The sequence below is a fragment of the Chroicocephalus ridibundus genome, chromosome 4, assembly GCF_963924245.1.
Source record: "Chroicocephalus ridibundus chromosome 4, bChrRid1.1, whole genome shotgun sequence".
Lineage (NCBI taxonomy): Eukaryota > Metazoa > Chordata > Aves > Charadriiformes > Laridae > Chroicocephalus > Chroicocephalus ridibundus.
In genome coordinates this window covers 55,293,323-55,320,818 of record NC_086287.1, presented here as the reverse complement: position 1 = coordinate 55,320,818, position 27,496 = coordinate 55,293,323, and the positions used below count along the sequence as shown (strand labels likewise).

Genomic DNA, 27,496 nt, shown 5'->3' with positions numbered 1-27,496 from the left:
GTCTGCCCTGGTTAATGTTTTCTAGAGGACGCTTTGCTTTCATAATGCTATTTAACAGTATAAATAAGAGAGTGAGCTACAGGGTAGTCCCTGTGAAGACAGCAGGATCCTTGGAAGCTGCTGTAAGTTGTGATGTTTTTGTTTCCTATAAAGACTTCAAAAGCGTATCCTCTTGTTGCATGCAATTGACTTTGAGTCTTTCCTAGGGTTGTACCTTATATTGAAATCTGTTTTAGCAATTGTTCCAGTGATAAAGAGGCTTTTATTGGGTCAGCTGGATTTAAAGTACCTAGACATCACAATTTAGGCATGGAGTTGCCTGCGCATTGTCGGGTGGCTGGCAGGAGGAGTAAGAATCTGAAAGTCAGAGTGGGGTGTCTGGTTGCCTTGCAGGGAAGCAAGGTGACCTCTGGAGCCAGCAAATTGTAAGTGGATCTTTCCCAGATGTACCTCCTGCTAGAGGAAATAGGCTCTCCTCCATTAGAAGCCTGAGGATGGGTGCTTAGAGATATTTTTTAATGCGTTGATGATTCTTTTTAAGTAATTCTGCTGACTTTTACATTCAAGTTCCATGTGAAATATCTTTGCTTAGGGAATGGGATATCTAAGGTCTGTTTCCCTTTTAGATGAGACACCTCCCTAACGTTCTAATCATCAGATTACAGGATCATTGAGAGGGAAGGAGAGAATATGGTCTTCTCCACATACTCAGGGGAGCTAAGATCACAGTGAGGCCAACGTGTTCGTGGAGCCAGGGACCGAGCAGGGGTCAGAACTGGGAAAGCAGAAACTAGGAACCTGGTCTGAACCTTGTTCTTGGGACTGCTGGTGCTTTGCAGAGAGAAGAAAATCTCCTCTGTCCCACCTGACTGCCCTAACCACTGCACTGCTTTTTTATCTTCTTTTTTATCCTCTGGCCTCGGTGATGCTTCATCCCCGAGTATGTGCAGTAACTCAGGTTCAACAGCAAATACTGATGGTGGCCTGGTAGTAGAGTGAGAGCTTATGTTCACCTGTTTCCAAGTAAAAGGAGGCCTAGAAGTGGGTGATGCCACTCTTGGAGGGTGCGATTTCTGGGTGAGCTCTCGAATGCTAAGCTGATTTACAGAAGATAGAAGACACTATAGAAGTTTTCACACATAGAAGAACAGCTCTGCAAACAAGTCACATACATTTCTAAAGGACAGTGTAAACTTGTCTTCCATGTTTCTGCTGCAAAAAGAACTACTTTTAATGAAATAGTCACAGTGGTTGGATTCTCTGCAGAATCCAATGCCGTTGGCTCATGCTTGCAATTTTCTCAGGGGCCTCAGGCACAAAGGCATCAAAACTCTGAATCACAAGAGAAGTAAATGTCTAGCTGATCAGTCTGGAAAAGCTCCTGAGCATGTCCAGGCGCATACAATGAGGTATGCCAAGAGCTTTCTGGCCAGCCAAGAAAGCACATGTGAGTTTGTGGTGCTCCTGTCTATAGGCGGTCCTGGACAGTAGGCTTCTAAGATCATTTTCACACACACAGAGATGTGACTAGTCAAGTCTTTCTTTTGTGACTTTCTTGTGTGCTTGGGTGATTTTTTGTTTATATGGCCCTAAGTAGCTGAGATTAGTTCAGCAGACACCACCAGTGGCACGGCCGTGTCTTGATGTGCCTGGTGCCCTCACAGTGCAGATTTCAGGAAAGAGATTTCTCAGATTTCTTCATTTAGAAGCAATCCGGAGGGAAGCAGCACCATCTGGTGAGCAAACAGTTTTTTTATTCCGTGCCTGCATATGTTTTTGAGCAGTGGAAATTTGCATGTTGTCTGAAATGAGATTATCAGTGAGGACCCCTTATGGGAGTAGCATGGGATGAATACTCATCTCCTGGACTATCACATAGGACTCTAAAGGCAGGAAATTGCCTTCAGAATTGTCTCTACAAATCATAGAGAGAAAAATCAGCCCTAAAGTGGACAAATTAGCTATATTCACAAAGAAGCAGGTTCTGTGAGTCAAAAAACTTAATCCAGTTCACTTCCAGGTCTTCTGGTGGAATTATTCTTGGGTAACTTCAGCAAATCCCAGTTTTCTCTATTTTCTTTCTAGGATGTACAACGTAAGTACTGCCATTCTGGGTTGCATGGTAGGGAAGACTGTGTGACAGGGAAGAGGTAATATATTCCACAAGTGTTATCACCAAGTCTATTACAGATAAATTGCTTAAAGGAACACTGTCCTCCAGGTGTTGGCATGCTCTTGTGTGCCATTGTCTTGTTTGATTGAAAGCTCTTCATGAAAGCAACCTCTTCTTGCATACCACAAACATATTGTCATTGCGTAACATAGACAAAGAGAAGAAAAGAGGCAGAGAGGTAAACCGGTTTCCTTCCAGGCTACTCAACAAGTCAGTGTAGATTTGGAATTAGGATTCAAGAGCTTTTCAGTTCTGCTCCCAGGTTTATGGACAAACTGGTTTTCTGGAGAAGATAGGAAGCTTTCTGCAAAATTAGCCCCTTCCCATCGGGAATTCCCTAAGGGATTTTTAGCACAGGTTTTCAGCTCTTTGCTTTTTAATAAATTGTTAGCGAGTATCTTGGTGGGAAAATCCATCAGTCACTAAGACCATATGAGAATCTGCACCTTCTGCCTCATACTGAATGGGTCTCTGTTGTCAATTTATCACTGGCTGATCACTCGCTAACCTAGAAGCCACAATAATATCAAATAGAATAGTAAATATCAAGTATGAAGTAACAATCCCCAACCATATTCTAAAGGCCTACTGGATGCAAATTCCATTACAAAAGTACCTTTACATTTCAAAGAAGGGCTTAATGGAGTGGGCCACTTGTATCTTCAAGGTTTAAACAACAAAAAAAGACCTCTACAAACCGCAGCTGCTGAGTCTTTTGTAATCTTATGATTTTAATATCAACCATTATCAAGATTTTGTGAGGGCTGACTCATGAGTCTTGACTGCTTGTGATTGGCCAGTACTGAGTAACAGATGGATGATTCAGATTCAGATTGTATTTAATTATCTGTGAATTCAGAGCTGTAATAAAATGAAATTCATTCCATGAAAGTACATAAATTATCCACAAAATGCGAACATGTCATAACTACATAGAGCAAAAATACCAGGATAGGAAAAAAAACCTTCAGAAAACTGTAACCAATATTTTACAGAATCCTTACAACAAAACCATGCTATATCCATTAGCCATAACTTTGAGGCCAGGTCGGTTAAATTCCATGCCTACTTTGCATTCCAAATAAATAGAAATTGCCAGTTCAATGTGTATATGTAAAATTCCATCTATCTGCTGTGTTTTGTTATAAATATTAAATGTGACGAGATAGGGAACAGGTGGTGACTTATGTTTAAAATGAAATGTTTCATTCTTTGCTATTCGTGTTATTCTTAATAAATTATGACTGCAGCTGAGTAAATAGTTCACAGTGAATAATTTATCCAGAGGCAGCTTCTGAATCGGCCTGCTGGATATGTGGAAATAGATTAGGCTTAGCTCTGATGCTTTTCTTTGGGAGTTGATTTCTTTTCAAAGTCTGACTAATACATTGGCTCACTGATAGCCGGTTTTAAATATTCAGAACCGGAGCTCTTATGTTGAGTTACAAGGAGCTAGATATATTGAGAAGTATCATTTCAATGTCAAAATCAGAGGAGGCCCAACTATAATTTGCAACTACTGTGCGCAGTAATTGAAAATGTAGTTACCGAGGACCCTTATGGTTCTTCCATTTGTCAGTAACACAGTAGATGTTACTGCAAATAGGCCTGCTTTTTAGAAATACTTATATCAAACACGTAAATGTTTGAATATTTGATTGTAGCTCGAAAATGTTGTGTTGTTCTTATGCAGGTCTAACTGTAGCTGGATATTCAACTACAAATACAAATTGCTCCCCCTGATGTTATGGAGAAAGCAGGACCGTGAGCGTAGCACTTTCTGATGACAGTCTCTCAAGTCGAATCGTGCCAGAGCAGAAAGGTGCAACTGGTTTAATATGTCTCTCCTTGCACAAGTTTTAGCAAATCTGGCTCCTTACCTCCCCAAATCCTTTGCAGCTCTCTCACCGTTTCTTTGCCCTAGATTCCTCCTCAGAAATGAGGCCCACTGGGACATTCATATCCACGTTTCCAAGGTCCCTTTGTAAAAGCTTATAGAGTGCAGAGTGTCAGCTCTGCAAAGGAATGCAGCTACCACAGCCAAGCGTAGCAGGTTGATAAACGTATCGCCCTTTGACCAGTAGAGCATCTGATAAAAATAAGGCCTTGTTTTTATTAATGACATTGACTCCTTCTGCTGCGCTGAAAGCGAACCTGCTCCAATGGGTTAGTTTGTCTATTAAGATAAAACGTATTACTTCAGGGTCATATTTAAAGCATTACATCATTTTTATTCGGAAAGAAAGAGCACCTTTATAAGGCCATATATTCTGTTTGCTGCTGAAAAACAGCCGCCGCCATTTGTCCCCTCTTGAAATAGGGTGCCTTATCAATCCGACCAAATGTTTAGACAAAGATCTCCTTCATGCCTGTTTGCTCAAACTCTGTTTGGATGTAACTACTGATTGCTGCCCACTTGCATGAATTTCCTCTTTCTCCCTTCACTCACAAAAAAATCCAGACTTCTTCTATGATGAGCGGTCCAGGAATCATCTTAGCCCATTAGTGTCAAAAGCACAGTGGTACCGCAGCCCTCCAGTGATTAACCATGGTGTGTTTTCCAATGGGATATGCTCCATTCTCTGGCCTGCTGAGGGTGCTGTGTATTCAGCTAATCCATGCTGAAATTTGCCTTTGCAGGTATTTAGGGTGAGGGCGGCAGAAAGAGTTGGCGGAGACTTGCCAGGAGGCCTGGGAAAATAAAAAAAAATATCTGGCAAGAGTCGGAGAACATGGAAACTGAGGACAAAAGAAAGAGATAAGATTTCTTATTCAGTGGGAATGACAGATTAACTATTTATACTTAATTATCTACTTACCTTAGTAATAGCTTCTCCTTTCTTCCATAGGATTTTAATACAAGATGAACATCCCATTCTACATAAGTTTGCTACTGGCTGGGCTTCATGCTGTGGCCCACGGTGAGCTCCCACCCGACCACCACAACGGACATGATCCAAATGAAGCTAAATACCACATGCATCACAGAGGTGAGGCGATCGCTTGCCTCAAACTAGTGCCAAACAATGCTGACTTCGCCTTTCAATTTTTTAAAGAGGTTACACTGGAGGCACCTAATAAGAACATTTTCTTCTCTCCTGTAAGCATCTCCACTGCATTTGCGATGCTGGCCCTAGGGGCTAGATCAGCCACTCAGACTCAGATCCTGGAAGGACTCGCCTTCAACCTTACAGAGATTCAGGAGAAAGAGATACATGAAGGCTTCCACAACCTCATCCACATGCTGACCCATCCCGAGAATGGGGTCCAGCTCAACATGGGGAATGCCATCTTTCTCACAGAGAAGCTGAAACCTCTAAAAAAGTTTTTAGATGATGCCAAAGCTCTGTATCAGATGGAGGCTTTTACCACTGACTTTAACAATCCCACGGAGGCTCAGAAGCAGATCAATGATTATATAGAAAGGAAAACCCATGGGAAAATTACTCATTTGGTCAAGGACATGGATCCACAGACTGTAATGCTTCTGGCTAGCTTTGTTTTCTTTAAAGGTAAGTCCTCTAGGATTCACATTCACATTATTAATTCTTACCAACAGATCTAATGTCGGCTACCTCCTTTGGAAATTGCTCTGGGGGAAATGTCAAACGCTCTTTGCTGGGATAGAAAAGCCCCTGGTGGCATCCTGGAGGTGGTGGAGAGGTGGCAGGACCCCGCTCGGTGTGGGGAGGCATCCAGGGCCCACACAGGGTTATTGGGGGAGCCATGAGGGCTCTGCTCCAAGCCCCAGCCACCCGTGCAGCCTGAGCTCCCTTTCCTGGGTTTAACTCTGATTGCCCCATGTTCTTCTAATTTTCAGTGAAGGCGCTGAGACACATGCATGACCTAATCCTTTTAATGCCTCTCTTTAAAAGTCTGCATGATCCAGTGGCCTAGTTTACTACATAGTCCTTATTTTTTTCCCTGTCAGATTCCTTTAGGTATACACACTAACATATTTATGTATGGAAGAAGCTAGTGATGAACAGGGGAGGACGTTATAAGGAACCAAGTGGAAACATGGTGCATTTCTGGTGTGGGTTAGATGATGTGCTCTTAAGCCTAATGTAACAGCACTCGGATATGAGATCCTACATTAATTTTATCTACAAATTGAGGCTTATGATTAAAGTCAGTAGAAATGAAATGCATACAGTATATGAGTACACAGATGATGTCAGGTAAGCCCTTAAATGACAATTTACAGAAAGGCCACTTGGATCACCTGAACAGAAAAGTAGTGGTAGGTACAAAGAAAATGCCTAATTAGTTCATTACTAGCACCTGAAGAATAAAGCCAAATTGGTATCTAATGCACTCTTTTGATCAGGTAAAAGATTCTTGCCTTACTGTGTTTGAAAATACTGAATTTAACAAATGGAGCAATTTTATTCCTAGGAGGAGGAATACTACTACTAGTTATACATAATTCAATTTATGATGGGATGGGACATGGGATATTCAGCTGTGTTCTCCTTCTCTGTATCAGGCAACTGGGAAAAGCCTTTTAAACCAGAGCACACCGAAGAAAGGGAGTTCTTTGTGGATGCTGAAACTACTGTGAAAGTCCCTATGATGCACCAGACGGGCAGATTCGACTTCTATTTTGACAAGGAGCTGTCATGCACCGTGGTACGGCTTCATTATAATGGGAGTGCTACTGCATTTCTGGTTCTGCCAGCAAAAGGGAAAATGAAGCAGTTAGAGCAAACTCTGGTCAAGGAAGTCATTCAGGAATGGTCAGACCATCTCTTCCAGAGGTAATCTTCTGCCAGTCAGCTGCAGCAGCACCTAGATTTATAGTCTTCTTTCTTTTGGGGGGAATGCAAACACTATGAACTTGCTGATTCTGGGAACTGAGTGGGTTATTTTTGGCGTGTGCGCCCTAGCTGTAGAAATCTTGCAGCTGGTTGGTATTTAACTATTCTCCTGCTGATGCCTGAGTGACATGCTGCTCCCCCCACCAGAGCGGAGACTATCCCGATGGGCTCCCTGGAGTCCCGAATAGCAAGTCTAGACTGGCGTTTCTAAAAGAGTCCATTGACTGTGTGGGAAGTTGGCAATTCTAAGGCAAATCTCCTACACTGAGGTTTCAGCTAATGTGTTTTACCTCTTGTATGTCACTGACGCACCATGACTCAGACCTATGCCTAAAGCTTAAATAAACCATAACTTAAACAGTTTGTAGTAACGCATACGCACATAATATGTCCTACACAAATATCTTCCTTACAAGAACCCTTGCAGCACACAGTGGTTGTTAGAACTGGCTAGGGATTAATTGCGGGTGTCCTCATTTTCTGGCATTTTGTTTTTGAAACCATAAAAATCTAATGAGGTTCTGTTAGCTCCTACCATTGACACTAACATCAGCTAACACATTTTACAACCCTGTTTGTCTGGGAGGGAAGAGACCTTAGCACCAGGAGATGAGTAATATCCAGTTAACACATGTCTAATTTACCGAGCTCTGCCCTGATTCACGACTAATAAGGCTGTGCAGTTCACACCCATAATTCTTGGCGCATCATTATAGAAATGCCAGCACAGTTAATAAAAATATATTGAGTAGCAAATTGGATATGAGCTAATAATGTGATACCTCAAATATGAAATACAAAAATGTATCATTCTCAGTGGCAAAATCAGGAATATCCTTATCTAAATGAATTTTTGGTGCAAGTTCCTTCAAGATCAACATAGGAATAAGTTCTTCATGGGAGAGGCTGTGAGAACCAAACGGCAATTTCAGTTCTACTACTATGTTGATGCCACTGCTAATACACTTGGTCCCATCCTCTTCTAGTGCACAGGGCAGTATCACATAAAGGCTACAGCAGTGGGGTTTGGATCCCCTCTGCTTTGCCATTCATCCCAAGCTGTCTCTGAGTGAGACAGCAAAAGACTTGAGCTACCTAAAGGGTAATCAACTGCGGTAGGTGACTTGGAAGCTCCAAGGATCCCTAGGCAGGGCATGAAGAGAAATCCAACAGAAAGCATACTAAGCAGGAGCTGTCTATAGATATCTCATAGTCAAAGGCAAACTTGACCATGGCCAGCCCACAGGAGGAAGACAACTAGAGGACAGGGTGTCCGAAGGTGCAGGCAGCAGGGCACAGACCTTCCCTGGAGCCATGCCAAATGCCACGGTTATGCCAAAACCACTGCTTTGCTTTGAACTGCTGGGGTTTGCCACACTTCTCCCCAAGGAGACTCTGTGCCGCACTTGAGGTCTCCACCTGCTTGAGCAACATGGGCTGTCACCTCCGCACCTCATCTTCTCTGGCTGTAAAGACGGGGTCTCCTTACTGTCTTCCTTTGCAGGGTGGTCTCATATTTGCTGAAGCAAAACACCAGATAGATATCATTAAGAATGATAGTGCCTGTATCAGCATGAGAAGCACCAGCAATTGAATTAGTGCTCATTGTACAGCTAGGGTACAGCCCCCTGGGGTTTGACACTCATGGGAATCACACAGCTTTCCCACTATCATTTACCTTGGTGAAAAATCCTTCTCACCACCTTCTGTGTTTCTCTTCCACCTAACAGACTGTTGAGGCTCTACTTTCCCAAATTTTCTATTTCTGGGAGCTACGAAATAAGGAACACCCTTAGTAAGATGGGAATTGTGGATGTGTTCACTGACCAGGCAGATCTCTCTGGCATCACTGGAGCCCCAGAGCTGAAGGTTTCTAAAGTAAGTACATGGCTGTTATCCCTCTTCTTTCTTTCACAAACATGCAGGAAAACCCCTCTATGGTAGCATCCAGAAACACCAGCTAAATACAGCTCCCAGCTTCCCAGTTTGCCTGCAGCTAGACTCACCCTGGCCTCAGCCTGCAAGCTTACAAGAGGAGTTTGGCCCTTGATGACAGTAGAGATCCGACTAGTTTACTGCACATCTGTTTTTTTCAAGGCTGGTATCAGCTAAGATTTCTTGGACAGTATCTGGAACATGAGAGGAACATCAACCCCCAGCTCCTCGAGGGGAGCTGCTAACACTCCCAGGCACACCACAGCCTGTCCTCCCACCTCCGAGAATCAGTTTCAGAGGTGCAGAAAAACTCTTACAAGTGGGGCCTCCATCCTTCATCCAATCTTCGGGGCAGAGGAAAAATAGTCTGGGACATTGGTTTTTTTTTTTTGAGGAGATTTCTGTAGCTCTGTCCTGGTCCTCATTTAAAGCAGCCATGACTACAACAACACAGCTCACACCTCTGCTGCCTCCACTCACTTCTCAGTGGATCCTCCAAAGCAGGGCTGCTTTAAAAGGGGTCTGATTCATCTCTCAGGTGGCTGTTGTCTGCCCAGAATGACTGTTTGATTTTTTTTTCTTCCTAGGTTTTTCATAAGGCTGCTCTGGATGTTGATGAAAGGGGTACCGAGGCAGCAGCAGCAACTGCTGCTGAAATAGTGACATTTTCTCTTCCTCCAACCATTGAGTTCAACCATCCCTTCCTCATGCTGATTTTCGATAGAGATACAAACAGTACGCTCTTCATAGGAAAAATAGTTAACCCGACTATCGCTAGCTGAAGTGACATATGAATTCTGCTTGCTATTACTGATTAAAGAAGATGTGAAACTGCATGCCGTGATTTATTTCCATTTGTACCAGCTTAGTATATGGTTCTTTTTTAGCAAGAGTTTTCATTCTATGCAATTATAAAAAAACTATTGGTATTGACCGTGACACTTGCTTAAGAGGAAGCAAGGAAAATGTTTTAAATTCAGCTAGCAAAGAATGTCTTTTTTACTTGACTGAAAGCCAAGGGAAGACCTACGATTTGGCAGCATTCAGAGAGGCGCATTTGTAATTCAATGGAAGACTCCTGCTTAATATGTAGTTGTCAACCAGAAGAGCAGATAAAATGATTAACAGTCTTGCAAACAAAGCAGAAGTGGTCGTAACTTACCATAAGTAAGTAAACAAGAGATGGGAAGAGTTGGATCAACAATGCAGGGTCAAGGGAAACTGAAGCTTCTAATGGAGATAGCACTGGGAATGTGAAAAGCTGTCTTCAACAGGGAAAGAAATCTGCTTTCTTCAGCAGAAACCTTTTATCATTTTTAGTACTAATCTAGTGGCAAATCTTCCTGAGTTTCTTGCAGCTCAAAACAGAGCAGGAGGATCAAATCTGCTCTTGAACCTGAAGACTTTCAACCACATATTGCCAATTCAACAGACTTAGATAGCCCGCGTGAGTAGCTGACTTCTCACACGTGTATCCACCAGTGGTCAGAAGGAGGATGTAGCTGGATGGGCAGGTGAGGTATTTAGATGGCAATTACACAAGCATACTGCTAGCTGAGATTTGTGAAAAATGTATAATGAGGGTCTAGAAAATTGTAGATATTTCAAGTGCTGTCATTTTACAGCCAAAAAAGTAAGGGGGGAGCACCCAATAAGCAGATCTGCTGACCCAGCGGGTGGTGGCAGGCACCCAGGTAGGACATAGGGCAGCTTGAGGGCTGGCTGGTAACCACTTTCAACATACTTGCCTTGGCAACAGGTACCAGAAAGAGCACAGTTGCCCCTTTCTTTCCCACAGTTGTGTTTTTTTGGAAGGAGATGAAATGGTCTCACGGCATCAGGAATCACATTGGGAGCAGTCAAATGGCTTGGGAAGCTAACACAGCCTCAGCAAGGTCTTCCGTGTCTTCTGTGAAACTAACAGCAAACATGATTTTATCAGTCTGGCACAAAGCACGGTCTCCCCTTTCACAGTCCAAAGGAAAGCCCCCTTTCTGCTCTGTGTTCCTAGTAAAAAGCTCCTGTTAACTCTCAAACATGGTGCTTGATGGTGGTTTTTGACTAAATAGGCACAGTCTCTGTATAGAGAAGCGTATGAAAAACTCACAAGCATCAATGGCAGGACTCCCAGTGAAAGAGATGCATGTGTGCTGCTTCATCTTCCTGGCTCCTTCCTGCACTCACGTCCATCTGTTTGGGTGGCTTTGTGGCCCACCAGCAACAATTCATAAGGCGCCACATCTGACTGTGCAGGTTTCTTGTCTTCCTGAAATACGACTGCACAGCGCGGCATCGATAGGGTCAGTCTCAGCCGTTACCACCCCTACTGTTAACTGCTGTTAAAGAACCGGCATTCAGGAAAACGACAATAAAACCTTTAGGGATGAGAGAGCTCAAAGAGGAGAGATCCTTAGCTGTGTATCGAATTCCCTAGAGGCGCAGCAGTTTGCACCAGCTGAAAAACTGACATAACTGATGTTAGTAGAGTGAGCCTCAGCTTACATCAAGAAATGTGGAAGAAACGAAGGTCCCAGATGCACAGTTACCTGTGGCAGCTGCAAGACTAAATATTTCTTGCTCCCTTGTAAAGCATTTTGGAGTGCATGGAGACATATACATAGAAATACAGCAGAGGAGGAGGAAGGTTGTCCCCATGTGGTTCTGGGAGAGATTTGAAGATCAAGAGAATCCCTCACATCAGCTAAATTAGCTTTTGCAGGCTCTTAATCCGTATTTTGGGAAAGAGACTCCTTTCTTTCCTACCCTCAGTATCTTGGCGCTCCCACAGACACGTGCCCCCTTTGGAAGCAGGATGTGGGAATTCCGTTTTCCTCCCATCTCCCAGGAAAACGAGCCCACAGGGCCGCAGGAGGGAGGTGCAGAGGCAGACATGCTGCCACGCAGAACTGGCGCTGCACAGCGTGTGCTTCCCCTTTCGCCACATCTCCTGTGCGATCTCTCTGGGTCTGTAAAATATGTTGGAGAAGCCGCAGGGACAGGGAGTGACATGTGCTGGCCATGGGAAGACGGAGTGGTGGTGACGAGGGGTGTCTGCCGTTCCCGTGGGGGATTTCCTGCCGGTGTTAAGATCAGCGCCCGGGAGCTGTCTGCCAGACTTGTTTCATCAGGCAGCAGCTCCCGGTGTATTGACATCACACTGTGATTTTCCACTGCGGGATCTGCCAGAGACAGTGTTGGAGAAGAGGCAGGCACCACACTTAGCACAAAAGAGCAGCAGACAGCTTGCTCCCTGCCTACATCCATGCTGCGCCATGCCATTTGTTATGTGGCCCCTTCTCATCTGTCCCCCGCTCCCCACCATCCACCAAGTCCTACTCTTCTAATCCTGCTCTTGTCGCCACAAGCAACACCAAACAGATTTTCCCTATTACGCTCCCTTTTCACGTTTCCTCTCCGCACCAGATCCTTTTCACAGCCTCCCACTCTCCCTCCCGCAGACCAACATTTTATCCCTCCCACCCACCGGCGCCATTTGTTCGTGCGGGAGGTGGACGCTGCCAGCTCGGCGGTAGTGCCTGCTCCACCGGCATGTCCTGCTCTCCTCCTTCCCAAGAAACGGAGGGCAGGAGGCCACTCCTGCAGAGCACCTGGAGCACACTCACGGCAGAGTGGGGAAGGCTGGGCAGAAAGACAGGGCGTCAGGCCACTGAGCTATTCCCACTCGGTGCGATGGGCAATGCATGGATACAAACAAGCCTGAGGTGCATCTTGGGAGCAATTAATGACCAGGTTCGTTAGCTGTTGACACAGCTGACACAGCTAATGAACGTGAAGACAGGACTCACAGCTGGACTTGTCGTGATCCCAGGTTTGGGTGACCTAGTTGTCCCCTGGCCAGACAGAAAGCCCTGTTTCATTGACTGTACCAGGGCCATGCCATTGACTGCAGCCCAACAGCCTCCAAGTGTTCCAAGGACTTAGGGGTGTTGGTGGTGAGAAGCTCAACGTGACCCTGCAGTGTGCGCTCACAGCCCAGAAAGCCAACCACAGCCTGGTCCACATCAAAAGCAGCATGGTCAGCTGGTTGAGGGAGGTGATTCTGCCCCTCTACCCCACTCTGGTGAGACCCCACCTGGAGTACTGCATTCAGCTCTGGAGCCCCCAACATAAGAAGGACACGGACCTGTTGGAGCAGGTCCAGAGGAGACCATGAAGATGATCAGAGGGCTGGAGCACCTCTCTTATGAAGACAGGCTGAGGGAATTGGGGTTGCTCAGTCTGGAGAAGAGAAGGCTCTGGGGAGACCTTATAGTGGCCTTCTGGTATCTGAAGGGGGCTACAGGAAAGATGGGGAGGGACTTTTAACAAGAGCCTGTAGTAACAGGACGAGGGGTAATGGCTTCAAACTGAAAGAGGGGAGATTTAGATGAGATATTAGGAAGAAATTTTTCACTATGAGGGTGGTGAGACACTGGCCCAGGTTGCCCAGGGAAGCTGTGGCTGCCCCATCCCTGGAGGTCTTCAAGGCCAGGCTGGATGGGGCTTTGAGTGACCTGGTCTAGTTCCTAATAGTCCCCCCTGCCAGGGCAGGGGGTTGGAACTATTCCATGATTCTATCATAAGTACCGTGTCCCAAGACTGCAATAGCCTCCCCAGCTCACACATTGTTTCTTGAAGGACGTTTTTGGGGTACATTTTTCTCTTTTCTCACCATCATCGAAGGCTGTACCTGGAGGAAGGGAAGAAAAACTCCCCTCACTTCCCGCCCCACTTCCTTCAGTTCCCCTACAAAGAGGAGTCAAGGGAGAAACTCCCCATTTACACTTCAGGGAAGTGCAATCCGATAGCTCTGGTTCAGCGTGAAGACAGACGTGGGTCAGCAGAGCCATTAGCCTTGCAAATACAGCAGTGCTGTTGCTTGTAACACAGCTACCTGCTTTGTGTTAAACTAACAGTGCGGGCCTCGGGTCTCCACACTTTCCAGGCTTTGCTTGGACCTGGCCTGGCCTGCCTGGGGTTTTGGTTTAGCTCCTTTGTTTGTAACAGTAATTATCCAGCAATCAGGTGCCATTACCTAATTCGTTTAATTTTTTCCTTAGCTTTACACGATTGTATGGTGCAACATTTACATATTGTTATACATTTAGATATTTCTGTAACTAGGAGATATTAAGAACAAGTAGTTATTCTGCACAGAGTGAAGTGTTTATGGCCCTGGAATGAAAAATGAAGGAGTAAAGGCGTGGCAGGATGACAGCAGGGGACTTGAGAGTGCAGGCACAGGATGATACTGGAGGCCCCAGGGCCATAAACCGCTCACCAGCGCTCAGTTACTGGTCATCACAGGATTGCAGCCTTGGGAGCTGGGTAAAACCAGTTTGGGGGATAACTAGGAGAACCGAGATTGAGTACCCATTGTATGCAAAACACAGCACAGGTAGTAAACTCAGGTGTAATGTGGAGCTGTGAACCAATGAAGAAAGAGCAAGGGGCAGAGCATGTGAGCAAATGTATAAAAATGACCACGAGCAGACCCCAGAGCACAGAGGTTGCACCCACCACCCTCCTACTCCTCCCAGCAAGGGTGCGGGATGCGGCCGTCTTGCCATCCCCTTCCCTTTAGGCTGAAGCCGTCGATCTGAGGAACCAGTGGGGCAGAGAAAGGGTGAGCACGACACCAGAGAATGGGAAAGATACTAAGAAGTTTGTGTGTATTACTTTTAACTATACATAACCGGAGCTGTAAGTCTTAGTATTGTAACCAGACTAATAATTCTTGGGTAAGACTGTTAAGATCTTAAATATACTACTGGTAAGTTCTCATCTTTGCATACAAGGCATGGGTTTTTTCACCATAACAGGATTTTGAGTATAAGAAACTGGTGAGAATTCAAGCCACCTGCTCTGTTACTTGCATGCAAAAAAATTGGTAATATCAGGAAGTGAGTCCCCAGCACACCTGGCCAGAGCCAAAGGACAGACTAGCTTTACTGCTTTCTTGCTTCCTATATGCAATATGAAAAGATCCCATATGGCACAAGGTGATCCCTGAAATGAGTGGATCTGAAGGAGGAGCATGACCAGAGCCCTGGCCCTTCCAGAAGAGACAGTACTGCCAGAAAATATAGTGCCCCCCTGCCTGAGACTGCAGGCCACAGATGTGAACAAGCATGACTTCCTCTCTGTCATCATAATTACTGCAGGATGTCCAAGATACCATGCAAGAACCCCAGGGCTGGGAAAAATGGGAGCTTTCAACACGGAGGCACCAGCATCTGCTACCCCATGACTGTCTATAGTTTCTGTTAGAATCATAGAATGTGTTGGGTTAGAAGGGACGTTTAAAGGTCATCTAGTTCAACCCCCCTGCAGTCAGCAGGGACATCTTTAACGAGATCAGGTTGCTCAGACCCTCATCCAGCCTGGCCTTGAATGTCTCCAGGGATGGGGCCTCCACCACCTCTCTGGTCAACCTGTTCCAGTGTCTCACCACCCTCATTGTGAAGAACTTCTTCCTAATGTCTAATCTAAACCTACCCCGCTCTAGTTTAAAACCATTGCCCCTTGTCCTATCCCTTATATGCCCTCTTCCCTCTGCCAAGCGACACCTGAAGGGCTGACATACCACATGCAGTGATGTATCAGTGACAACAGACCCATCCAACTCGTCTGTTTGGCAAAAGGGGAAGGCAGAAGGTGAGCAGCCCCAGGCACCAAAATCCTCATTTCAGCAGTAAGTCAGAGGATGCCAGTGCCCATGGGGAAGCAGAGAACATGGTGCAGGTAGTGCCTCAGCCGTGGGAAGGATGATCCTGGAGCTTACTGAGAAGGGAAGGGGAGCAGAAGAACATGTGGCCATATTCTGGGTCCAGAAAGGGAATGGTAAATCTGCCCTGGATGCCAGCTTTTGTGGCATTTGGAGCAGGAGCTCCAAACATTATTGGTTTACTCAAAAGGCAGTGCTGTAGCACAAAATCAGCTTCACAGTGTGATACCAGTTTCCCAGAGGTCCCTTCTCCCTTTGTGCTGATGGCACAAAACACTGATGTTTTGGAAAGAAAACATCCCCCCAAAAACCATCCCTTTGCAGTCAAGTCAATGAACTCTGCCAGCAGCCGAGCGCTTAAAACCTTGTGGACCTTTATGGGACAAAAGACGAAAGTCACTGCAAGAGGAGGAAGAGGGATTCGAGACAAGGAGACAGCCCTGGCTGGCAGCCACGTCCCCATCCTCCTCCAAGGACCTTTGCCTGGTCTACCCTCCCATCGAGCCCCCCCACCGCGTGTCGGACCACAGGATTTCCAGCTCTTCCCCACAGCTGGGCGGCAAGACCGTAGGGGAAGGCTGGGACAGGGTTGGCCACGTCATGGAGGAAGAAGACCTGGGCGGCTGCAGAGAGGAGACCCTGACTGCCCCCACTCTCTCTGAGCGCAAGGGGACACCCCCAGGCAGGAGGCTGTGACCCACACCCCAGGGACCTCCTAGGTGACCACTCCAGGGCTAACACGCTCCCCTCTGCTCTGTTGAGGTGGTCAGAGGAGACCTGTCCCATGGACAGTGTTTCAAACGGCTTCATTAGTCTGGGAATGGAAGAAGGCAGTCCAACAGGCATCAGTATGACTCCTTTTATCTTATCTGATACACTGATACACTGTTATTCAGTCACCAGGTATTTAGCAACTTGACCAAAAGCACCTTCCCCCCGCTCTCCCCTCCCCCAGGTAGCCATAAGAAATGAGATTTCATCATTATTTATTCTGTCTTATCTGCAGTTACTGAGCCAGTCAGCTACAGATTAGATGCCTCTACTCACTGACAAGGGAGAGCTGCTCACTGAGAGGAGCTGAAATCACAGCAAAAAAAAAACTCTAGGAGGTTGCTTTCTTCATGGTTACATGGAAAAACTATTTAAAAACAAATCTTCCCAGCTATAAATGACAGCGACTGTCCTGTGGCAGCTACCCAGAAGTTGCTGCGGCAAAAGCCCCGTGTGCTCATTCACCTGTGTCAAAACCACCTCTTCCAGGGCACCCAGCCTCTAAACTGCTTTGTTGCTGTTGGGGCACTGAGGATAGCCTGCATTTTTAAGGACAGCTCGTTGCAGGCAGGTGCCAACGTGGTGGTGTGGGTTATTGCTTGCAGGAGACCAGCGTGAAAGTCTGATTGCGTTTGCGATCGCTCTCCGGGCAACCTGAGTATTTGAACTTGTGTTACAGCTCAATCTGGTTCTATCCATTACTTTATATCCCTGGGTTTGCTACGGTTTTTACACAAGAGGCTATTTACCTGTTAAATGAAGCAGCTGAGAGATTATCAGACCACCTAGTGTGTTGAAATAGCTGGCTTCAAAGCAGGGGAGATAACTTTAACTAACATAACATGTTTGGCCACAGGTAAAAGTCTAGCATGACTTAATATTTGTACAACATCCAAAACATTAACAGAAGCTTTAGCAATTTTTCATATTATTTCTCATACATTCTCAGAACATATTCTGAGTTCCTCATACAGTGAGTGGAAAAGATACACTTCTGGAGTGGCTTTGCAGCGGAACTGAGCTCAGCCTGCCACGCCGGCCAGCGAGGGTGACACCATCCCACATAGCCCACCGTGCAGCATGGGCCAGGGAAGCCAGCAGAACCTTCCCAAACAGGCAGATCTCATACACGTTTTTCTTCGTGTGTTTAACTTGGCGTCCGCAGAAAAGCTCAGCCTCCCTGGTCAGCACGGGACCTTAGCTCAGTCTGCTTCTGCCCATGGCCATCAGGACTGATGGCACCGAGGCCAAGCCTGGCTACGTGCGAGGCCACCTGGGTCGAGCAACTGGGAGCATCCCTACGGCAGGGGCTGAGGATAAACAGGAGCTCGGGTGGAAGGAGCCGGGGGGTTGCGGCTCCCAGCCTGACTGCCAAGCGGAGAGACACGGGCTGTGATGCAAGACCGCCGGTGCCACCTGCCCCATGCCCCTGCCTGTGCTGTCCTTCCACAGGTAGCACAGAAGGGAACAGCAGGGAAAGGAGAGACTTCCATGAAGCTGGAAGTCTGAGGTCAGGAGTATAAGTGTGTTTGCTGCCGCATTCGGAGGCGTGATCTCCCCTGCAGAAGAAATAGGAGCTTCCAAATGTTCCCCTTTAACCTGATGCGAGCAAACCCCACATTTTTAGGATATGACAAATGGGATCACCGTATCATTGCAGAATCAAAAACAGACACTTCCAAACAGGCAGCACATTGTGTTTCAGCTCAGTTCTGCCTGCTGTGCGTATTGTATCGTAACCAATGCAGGCCACGTTTACCAACACAGGACATATCTCAGTGACTCGTTAAGTGCTTCAAGACGAGGCGAGTCTCACCCCCCCCTGCAGATGAGGAAGTGACCAACACCGTATGACAAGGTAGCACAAAATCTGGACGTTTTTGAGATTACTGGGAGACTGTGATGATATCACCTTATAACAGAAGTTTCTCCCCAGCTCAAACGCGTCCACCAAGCCATGACTCCTGCTCAGCTTCCTTCCCCCCATCTGCAATTTGCCACCATTCCAGGGCAGACCCTGGCTCACGGGCAAAGGGACACAGCCCAGGTCCTGCCAGCTCTCCACCTCTTTGCTTGATGTCCTGGCATTTACCTATGTTCAGTGTCATTTCTTTCCTACAGATGCATTCACACAAACGCATATGCACGTGCACACACACCCACCCATCTCTCTTCTATGTTTTGGGGTCACAAAAGTGTTAACCACTGTTATTATAAGTAATCCAAATGACTCTACAGGAGATTGTGGCTCAGACACTCAATGCACAGTGGAGATTCTATGAGAAAATGCTTTGCTAGCTTCTACCTTTATTTTCCAGTCTCTCAGGGTAAATTTAAGATAACCCTGGTGTTTGCACTGCAGCGAGCATGCTGACTTTGCACACTTCTTCCACCCCCATGCCCTATTGCTTGGTTTTAAACTTCGGGCAAGGACTCCACTGCACAGCTTATTTTTCTTTCCAGCAGAACTGAAAAAGGGAAGAGGCATTTACATTTCATGAGTGCTTAGGACCAAATTTCCAGCCTGGCTTCAGCTTTTGCTTTTGCAGCCTCATCTGTTAGAGCTCGTCTGCCCGCAGGCTTTCAGCATCACGCTGCAGACTGGCCTCAACACCTGCATCTATCGCATCTACTTGAACTAGACGTGCTGTTACCAACATAAGCTGCAGCATGTGCATAATTAATTACTAAATTGGTCCTTGCCTGGGCAAGGACAGTAAAATCCACAGCCTGCTCAGTGAAGTAATACAGTTATGTCATTATACAACTGCTTCATGCGGAGACTGTTTATGCCACTTCCCCGGAGCAGCACGAGCTGTACTGCTATAAGCACAGCGGTACCGGTATAATTGCTCCTACGGGGGGTCTCGCACTGGCTCAGCTCCCAGTGAGAACTCAAAACCCATCACACCGTGGCCGGTCCGGGCACGCCTGGCGTAAGAGCTGCTCTGTAAGTCAGGTAAGTGTGGGAGTCACACAGACACAGGGTGGGCAGTATATCTGCCCCTGTGGTGCCAGCTAGCAGTGGAAGCTGTGAGTTTTGCAAAGCTTCACATACTGAATTTTGGTCAAAAAGGCAGAAAAAGTTGCATTGATTTCCAAAAATTATATTCGATGAATAAATCCACCTTCACATTAAAATTGTACACACACAAGAAGGTGGTTCTGCTATGATCTAAAGGATTAGTTTAAAGCAATATAGCTCTAGAGTGAAAATGTTCTGTACCAAAACTTTTCATAGAATAGAATCATAGAACCATGGAATGGTTTGGGTTGGAAGGGACCTTAAAGATCATCTAGTTCCAACCCCCCTGCCCTAGGGACCCTCCCACTAGACCAGGTTGCTCAAAGCCCCGTCCAGCCTGACCTTGAACACTTCAGGGATGGGGCAGCCACAACTTCTCTGGGCAACCTGGGCCAGGGGCTCACCACCCTCACAGTGAAAAGTTTCTTCCTAATATCTAATGTAAATCTACCCTCTTTCAGTTTGAAGCCATTACCCCTCGTCCTATCACTACATGCTCTTGTAAAAAGTTACTCCCCAGCTTTCCTGTAGCCCCCTTCAGATACCAGAAGGCCACTATAAGGTCTCCCCAGAGCCTTCTCTTCTCCAGACTGAACAACGCCAACTCTTTCAGCCTGTCTTCACAGGAGAGGTGCTCCAGCCCTCTGATCATTTCTGTGGCCCTTTTGTTCTGGTATAAGATATCCTTTTAAATTTGTCACATGGCAAAGAGTTCAAGCTGAACCAAAAAGTCACTCTTATGCTGGAACGAAAGTCCAAACAAGGATTTAGGACATCTTCCCATCATAGTTCCACTGCAATATTTCCTCATGCAGACAGCCCTATGGCAGTTAAATTTTACTAATACAATGATAAAACATACCCACACTGAAAAGACTATTAATTTTCCTATCTTTATTATTGTAACGGTCTGTAACTTACAGACTTCTTTCTTCAGATGAAAAACATCAGTTCTCTATTTTTCACGTTCTCTTTAGTGCTTCCAATGTGTCTGCTGTAGATGACTCTCTTTCTGTGGCCCATCATGTTACACATTACCTGAGAAGAACAATTTGCTCTGGTATACAATTGCAGGAGCCTGAGCATCTGAGCACATTGTCACATACGGTCCACATTACTCATATATACACAAGTCTAAGAAAGAGCTGAGACCTGACGTCTGGAACGCATCAGAAGCAAAGACAAGCCTGTATGGAGTACAGACAAGGTGGATCATCACTGGGTCTGACCTACCACAAGTATCAAAAGAGGCCCAATGACTATATTCTTACTATAGAAAGGGACTGCAGAACATCTTTGTGTCCAAGCTTAGATCTTCCAGTGTGCATTATCGATATCATGGGCCTAAGCTAGAAGATAACTAAGGTCAAGCTGAAGATAGGAGTTTGGGTGGCAAGTGTATGAACCATCATGCTAAAGACTAAAGTCTGTTCTCAAGCTCTTGATACAGAGTCCTCAATTTCATGCTATTACTGCACTGGTGTTCACAGGAACACTTGTTTTCCTGTTGGTCAGAGAGAGCAAATATAGCCACTCGCTCAATAAAATGTAGTTGAAATATCATATTCACCCTACGTTTATCTTCTACTAAATAGAAATGTTGGCTGACAAGAAGTCTGACCACAGGATTGGCTGTCCTTTAGAAGGACAATGACTGGAACTTGAAGACACCACTGCTCACTGAAGAAGGATGGCTGGTGAATTGTAATTTAAACCTCCTGTCAATGCAAATGCTTCCATGCTTATTACAATGCCACAAAGAAAAATGAACACCCCCATCAAAGGCAAATTATATGATGCAGAAATCTCATATTCAATCTATAATCAGACACTGACCAAGGCTACTATCATTTAGCATGGAGTGACTTCAGTGGGATCCAAAAATTGTTTCATTATATAGGGAGGAAAATAGGTGCTTTCAATCAAAAATGACTAAGAAGGAACAACTGAAGATGCTAGATGAGGCTTTCTGGGAGGTAAGAAGGATGTCTTCGATGAGTTCAGTGACTTATTCTGATCTGGCCACAGACCCGGGAAGTGTCTGAAGACTGCTCCCACACTGGAGACACCACTCTCTAAAAGAATATATAATACAGTGTATTACAGGCTTTTAAATGTTTCAGTTTGGCACAAAATCCTGACTGTAGGACACCGAGAAACTTTCCAAGAAAAGGGATATAGAGCACTGCTGATATTGTGCTTATGGCTGTAGGACAGAAAAGCAAGGGTAACCTACAGCTGAATCTTCAGAGGCCCTAACAGCAAAAGTGCTTTAGGCTGCCCCATGCTCCATATCCTGTGGGAACACAACTTTTACTCCAAGTGAGTCAGCATCCAAAGAGACTGCACAGCCAGGGGGGCCAACCACGGGGCAAAATGCTGTCACTTGCCAAGTAACAGACCTTGAATGCCCAGTTATGCTTCAAGGATTGATGAAATCTTGGGCCACGTTGTGAGTATCTCCAAGGACCGTTACTGTTTCCGAGCACTGGTTGATAAAGTCCCAGGTTCCTGCTGCCTTGACTGACTTCCTTTTCTTCTCCCCTCCTTCCAGCTGTCCCATCACAATCTAGGTGTGGATATTTATATAAAAACTGCTCAGCATGAACACCCCTCGCTACTCTCTGTTATACTGCAAGTGAGTATTAAGGTTTCATCTATCTTCAACACACTGATGGGCCTAACTTGCAGGCATCAAAATAAATACCCGAAAGCAAACCTATGCACTTTTTTTGGTACATATAAATAGTTATCTGGCCTACAGATTCAGTGAAACCCGGTTTCCACCGCTGCTCTGGTGTGGATTCTCTGATGTCTAGCTCATCAGCTCCTCCCACAGTGCAGGCTGTAAAAGCGTCTCTGTCCTAGGTCAGGTCATTCAACTGCATGAAATTTGTATGAATTCGGTGTGTTTCAGAACTTTATCATTTTGTCAGATTGGATGCCAAAAGAGAATACTTTCAAAATCTATAAAATGGAATGGAGAGAAGGCAAGAGAGAGAAAATGAGGCAGAGAAAGTATAACCTCAATTCCCTTAAAAAAAAAAAAAGCTGAAGATTCACTGAGTCACGTTTGCAAAGCTGGATGGCACTTAAGCCAGAAAATATCAGGAACTGGGAAGAGCAACCAAATGCTGCAGTGGTCTAAAGGAAACCTCTCAAAAGAACTATGAACTTTTCACCTAGTTCCCATCAGGAGTAAAAGAGATTCACGCCTTTACTCCATTTCCCAAATCATTTTTCTAATATAAATGTTACTCTCACTAGCAACGTATGTGCATCCTTCAAAAGTTCCATTTCAAAGATGAGTAAGGTTGCTAAGTGACATTAGTGCTTAAATCAAGGAAATGAATAATTAACACCTCACATCTGGCACTGCCCACATATTAAATGCAATATTCTTATGAAACATAAAGAAAACCATATCTGAGCCCCCAGACAGCTCATGGACCCAGTTTGCTGTCCTTTTAACTGTTTCACTGTCTAAATATTTTTTGTTATGAGAAAGAAACAATGGAAATATTAGTTACAAATTTTCAACTGATAGTGGATTTTTAGTGTAATATGTCTGTTTCTTGAAAATTAATATTATATATATATGAAATCAAGTGATAGACATAGGTATCCAGTGTCTCTGGCCTTGCATTTGAGACTGATCATTATGGATGTCTCTTCTATGTAGCAGCATGTAATTTATTATCCTTTTAACTCAAACTCACAAGAAGTATGCTGCTGCCATATGACAGCTTCATATGGTGATTGAAGAAAACAATCGTGTCTTCTTAAAGATTTGTTTATCTGCCCTTGTTTGCTTCCTCACTTTAGTTGTATTGTTTTCAGGCAAACTCAGATATTGTCTTTAAAAATCTCAAGATTAAAAATCCCAAGACCAGCATGCAGAAATGAACAGACGCACACAGATTCTGACTTGTCTCACTGAAGACCAGGTGAAGTACTGAAGCAGTTCAAACAAAGACACCGAGTCCCGTAGGAAAACTAACCCTTACTTAAATACTTTGTGAAAGCACAGACAGGTAACAGATACTTTCCCTAGGAAGAAGAATTGCTTTTGAGTACCCACCACACGCAGCCTACAGGGAGCCCATGCTCAAGCCATGGGAATTGGTACCTGACCTCTAGCAGGTTACTGTATTCATATCCATGTTGAAATGGAAAATAACCCAACCAACCAACCCAACCCAACCCTAACCTGCACTCATTCGGTACTTTGTAAACCTCAGCACATTCCACAAGTGCAGGAGGACATCTTTTGCTTGTCTTTTGGAGAGGCCAAAGTGCAGAGATTTCTCCATTACATCAGGTAATTGCTTCAGGCCAGACAGTCAAAGACTGAAAGTCACTGGAACGCGATTATTGTAGCAGTAAGGAGATGCATGCGCAGTGCATGTAAACATGGAATCTGGGTAAGGATTAGGGGGAAAATGCATCATATTCCAAGTTCAGGTGATCAGATCATTGATGTCAATATTTTCTGCCACTTTGAAGATGCAATAGTTAGTTTTCTTCCCCTTCGACATACCAGTCTCCTAGACACTTTGTAATTCCTGCCTTTAAAGTTGATTTTTTTCAGGGATTTAGAATAGAAATGCACTTGAATTTCACATCTACTGGAGAAACTTTTGAGATGCCCTCCCAGCAGAACAGAAGTATCTTCCAGTGCCAGTTGTTTAAGTTTGTGTCTCCTGCCTGCCTAAGTCCTGCCTCACGGTACAAACTCAGTAAGGCACAGAGAAGGGCAGATGTCCAAACACACAAAATTATCCTGCTTCCCATCAGAGAAATAAAGGTTCTGATGACACCTGCTGGCTCCACAGGGACTAGACAAACACCAACCACCCAGAGTTCTCATATGTAAAAATGTGGGGCAAATAAGATATGGAGAAAGAAAGTTTTCCTTTGCTGCGAGTCACAGAATCACAGGAAACAAGGCTGGGATGGCTTTAAAAGGTCATTTACTCCATCCCCTGGAATAAACCAGGATTCATGCTACTTCCATCATACCTCATGGATGATTGTTTTACCTGTTACTGAAAATTGAGAGTACTTCTCTGGACACACTAGTACAGTGTTTCGTCATTTCTGCATTTCCTAGAAAAGCTTCCATAGCAAGATGTCATATTAACAGCCAATTATAATTTTATTTGGGTGATCAGGGACAATTAGACAGCGCTTGACTGTGAAACTGAAAATATAAAGGAGATACTTCAGCCCTACATTATGAAATACCACAGCTTTACTGCTTTGTCCATCCTGTACAGTAACGCACCCATCCCACCCCACATGAGAGGCAGAAATACATACTTTCCAAAGATGCTTTCACTCCAGGAATCCTCCCATACAAACAACTGCATAGGCCCAGTTCTCCACAATAAGGGTCGGGCTTATAAACAGTGTAGGTATGGAGCCATCAGGGTGTTTGCATCCAGCTGATTTCAATTACAGTGTGCATTCTTTGAGTGGGAGAAGCAGCAGCCACCTTGATGAATCATCTCGTTGACAAACTAAGTGTGTTCAAGAGACTGTATAAAGAGCTGTTTTATCGCTGTTAGAGTATCTTAGTTTATGTGTTACAAGTCATTTCACAGTCAAGCTTCAGAAGAAATATAGATCCTTGGAAATCATCTCTATGTATCTCCTGCCCTACTCCTGGTACACTGGTATTTTGTTTAGTCTACGAAATGTGGAAGAGGCTAGATCACATTCAGCCCAAATATTGTCCTACATTAACACTTTTTACCTCAATTCTTCTCATGAGATTCCAGCCTGAACAGTATTTATAACTGATCTCAACTAGCTCCATCAAGACAAGGTGTAAATACCGTGTCTGCCCTTGAGAAACCAAGTGGGTGGCCACTTGCTGGGGACAGAAATTTGCAGGGCCTTGAGTGAAACATATCTACCTGGTTACTACCTTGTTTGAGCAAGGCAAGAAACAGTTCCAAAAATTCTCTTACTGGGAACCTGGTACGGATACCCTTAATTAAACCACCAGTTTCCTTCCTGGAACCCAATCTCTTGGTACTGCAGTCATGCCCATCACACCTCATAGCCCACTTCGAAGCTCAGCTGTGGTCGAGTCACAAACGTTGCTAAAATGGGGCACGGCATGTGAAACAGGGGCATTACCTAAGCAAACACTATGGCTGTACCAAGGAGCTTGTAACTGGAAGGAACCACAGTTAGCACAGGGAACCTAAGCCCAAAACAAACCAAATATTAAGATGACTGGTTGCTCCACAGTCACTGAAGGTTTCCTAAACCAAACTGAGGAAAGTAAGTAAGAGGAAAAGCAGCCACTGAAGCAGAGGTGTTGCCAGCCCAAGAAGAACTGTAAAAGAATGAAAGGGGCTTATAATTATTCAGAAATGCTCTGAATATTTGGAACAAGCAGCTGAGCCTGCCTCTGCAGTGTCTACCCCCAGGTACTCAAGAGTCACGGGGCCTTTGACAAACAGATTGGTGAGAACCTGGACCGCGTAACTACTGCCAAGTTTTGCAGAGTTGTATGTGCATCCAAAAAAACTTGTCTATTAGAGAACAGACGGTCTTTAGCTCAACTGCTGACATAACAGTCGCCCATTGCCCAGCCTCAGCACAGTGCTGGCACAAGCTCCCAGCAGAGATGCAACTGGGCACCAATACACGTGTATTGCCCTTGCTTGTTCTACTCTCAGGGGTGGTTTTGTCTTAAACTGCGGAAAAGTGCAATTTTGCCACTGTGACACACCGGCAATCCTCTCCCAGTAAATCAATCTGCAAATATGTATAGTTTGGCAGGGTGTTACCCATATGCTGTTTTACTGCTCAGAAAGCTCTGTTGAATCTGAGGGGCGACTGACAATATAAATAGTAGTTGGTGGGAGGAATATGTTACTCCCAATAGTGTGTGGAAGATACTCTCAGCAAGGTGTCACCCAGCATGAAAAACTAGCAAGGGCTTCGTGAGTAACTAGAGAGGAGGACAATTCCCTCAGATCTCTGTACACAACCAATACATCTCACAGTAGCCTCCTTCTTCCAGCTAACACGGGATTGATGTGTTTTTTCGGTCCAGAAAAGATTTACCAGAGAGATTTAAAGACCTTAATACTTCTTCAAACCCTGCTTTTCACTACCATCTATACGCAAGACTTCAGCTTTTGAATATTAAATATCAATATTGTTGCATCTTAACTGAGGCTGGGCTTCCAGAGGTGACCATGCATCTCAGGGTCCTGGAGCGAGGGCTAGGAAGATGCTTGGTTGCTATTATCATTGTTAATAACAATGCTAATTTTGCTGAGCACAAAAACTGGGTATGGTTTTGTATGAATCAGGCTTTCTTTGTATTGTCTTCCTGGGCCACAACCACAGTACCACACTCTCCAGAAGACACACAGATTCAGGAGCACATCGCAGCAATGCAGCTCTGTTCGACCACATCAGATGCAAATTTCTTCCATGTAATGAGAAGAAATTTGAATTTCAAATCCAACTGAATTAACCAGAAACAACTATAGACTAGGAAGTGAAAAAAAAATACCCGGTTAGGTGGACAGAGAACTGAAGTTCTGGAGTCACTGGGGCACCCACAGCTGAGCTTTTTACGCTTAGGGATTAGGCCATGTCATGTTAGGACAGGGCCTTAATTGAGTAACTCCATCTTATGTCCCTGTGTTCTTTAACACAATATCTACACTTGAGGCACATTATGACAGGGATTAGAAAGAATATTTTAAAAGAATTTAAACCAAGGAAGAATTTAGGTACTTAGGGCCTGTGACTCTTCATGTCTCCATTGAACTTAAGTGCAACTCTCCCACAACTGTCCTCCAGTAATGTGTCCCTGCAACGTGGACACAAACCTGGTTTGGCCATGGAGGCGCTACGTTCCGGTCTTAAGCACTTCCTAAGCAAATCTTGCACTAAGTAGTCAAACACTGATGTCAATTCTATAGAAGTAATACTCATCAACAACAACAAAAAAGCCTTTTTGCATTGAGTTCTGAATGCCCAAGCCCTTTATGAGCTTTCTAAAATTTCAT

General features: G+C 45.0%; 2 protein-coding genes across 5 annotated transcripts in view; one reads left to right on the top strand and one right to left on the bottom strand.

Moving 5' to 3' along the window:
* Positions 1-26: 26 nt before the first annotated feature.
* On the top strand, positions 27-10,941 carry LOC134514640 (alpha-1-antiproteinase 2-like). 2 transcript variants are annotated; one of them, XM_063332696.1, is made up of 5 exons: positions 27-122; positions 5,023-5,685; positions 6,663-6,933; positions 8,724-8,871; positions 9,516-10,941. In XM_063332696.1, exons 2-5 carry the CDS (start codon positions 5,037-5,039, stop codon positions 9,708-9,710), a joined length of 1,263 nt encoding a protein of 420 aa, XP_063188766.1. In that variant the 5' UTR covers positions 27-122; positions 5,023-5,036; the 3' UTR covers positions 9,711-10,941. The 2 variants fall into 2 exon arrangements, with proteins under 2 accessions (XP_063188766.1, XP_063188764.1); XM_063332694.1 differs by lacking the exon at positions 27-122 and adding an exon at positions 3,902-3,995.
* Positions 4,100-27,496, bottom strand: part of PPP4R4 (protein phosphatase 4 regulatory subunit 4) — a 109,921-nt gene continuing 86,524 nt past the window's right edge. Inside the window, exon 24 of one of the 3 annotated variants that reach the window (XM_063332688.1) lies at positions 4,100-4,864. In XM_063332688.1, coding sequence (XP_063188758.1) covers positions 4,663-4,864 — 202 coding nt within the window. In that variant the 3' untranslated portion in view covers positions 4,100-4,662. The remainder of the gene's footprint in view (positions 4,865-27,496) is intronic. The other 2 variants (XM_063332686.1, XM_063332687.1) reach the window with 2 other exon arrangements.

Excerpts from the sequence above, each read along its gene's own strand:
- LOC134514640 (XM_063332696.1), top strand. The coding sequence starts at position 5,037 with ATGAACATCCCATTCTACATAAGTTTGCTACTGGCTGGGCTTCATGCT. Across the intron at positions 5,686-6,662 it reads TAGCTTTGTTTTCTTTAAAG|GCAACTGGGAAAAGCCTTTT; the intron begins GTAAGTCCTCTA and ends TCTCTGTATCAG. Across the intron at positions 6,934-8,723 it reads TCAGACCATCTCTTCCAGAG|ACTGTTGAGGCTCTACTTTC; the intron begins GTAATCTTCTGC and ends TCCACCTAACAG.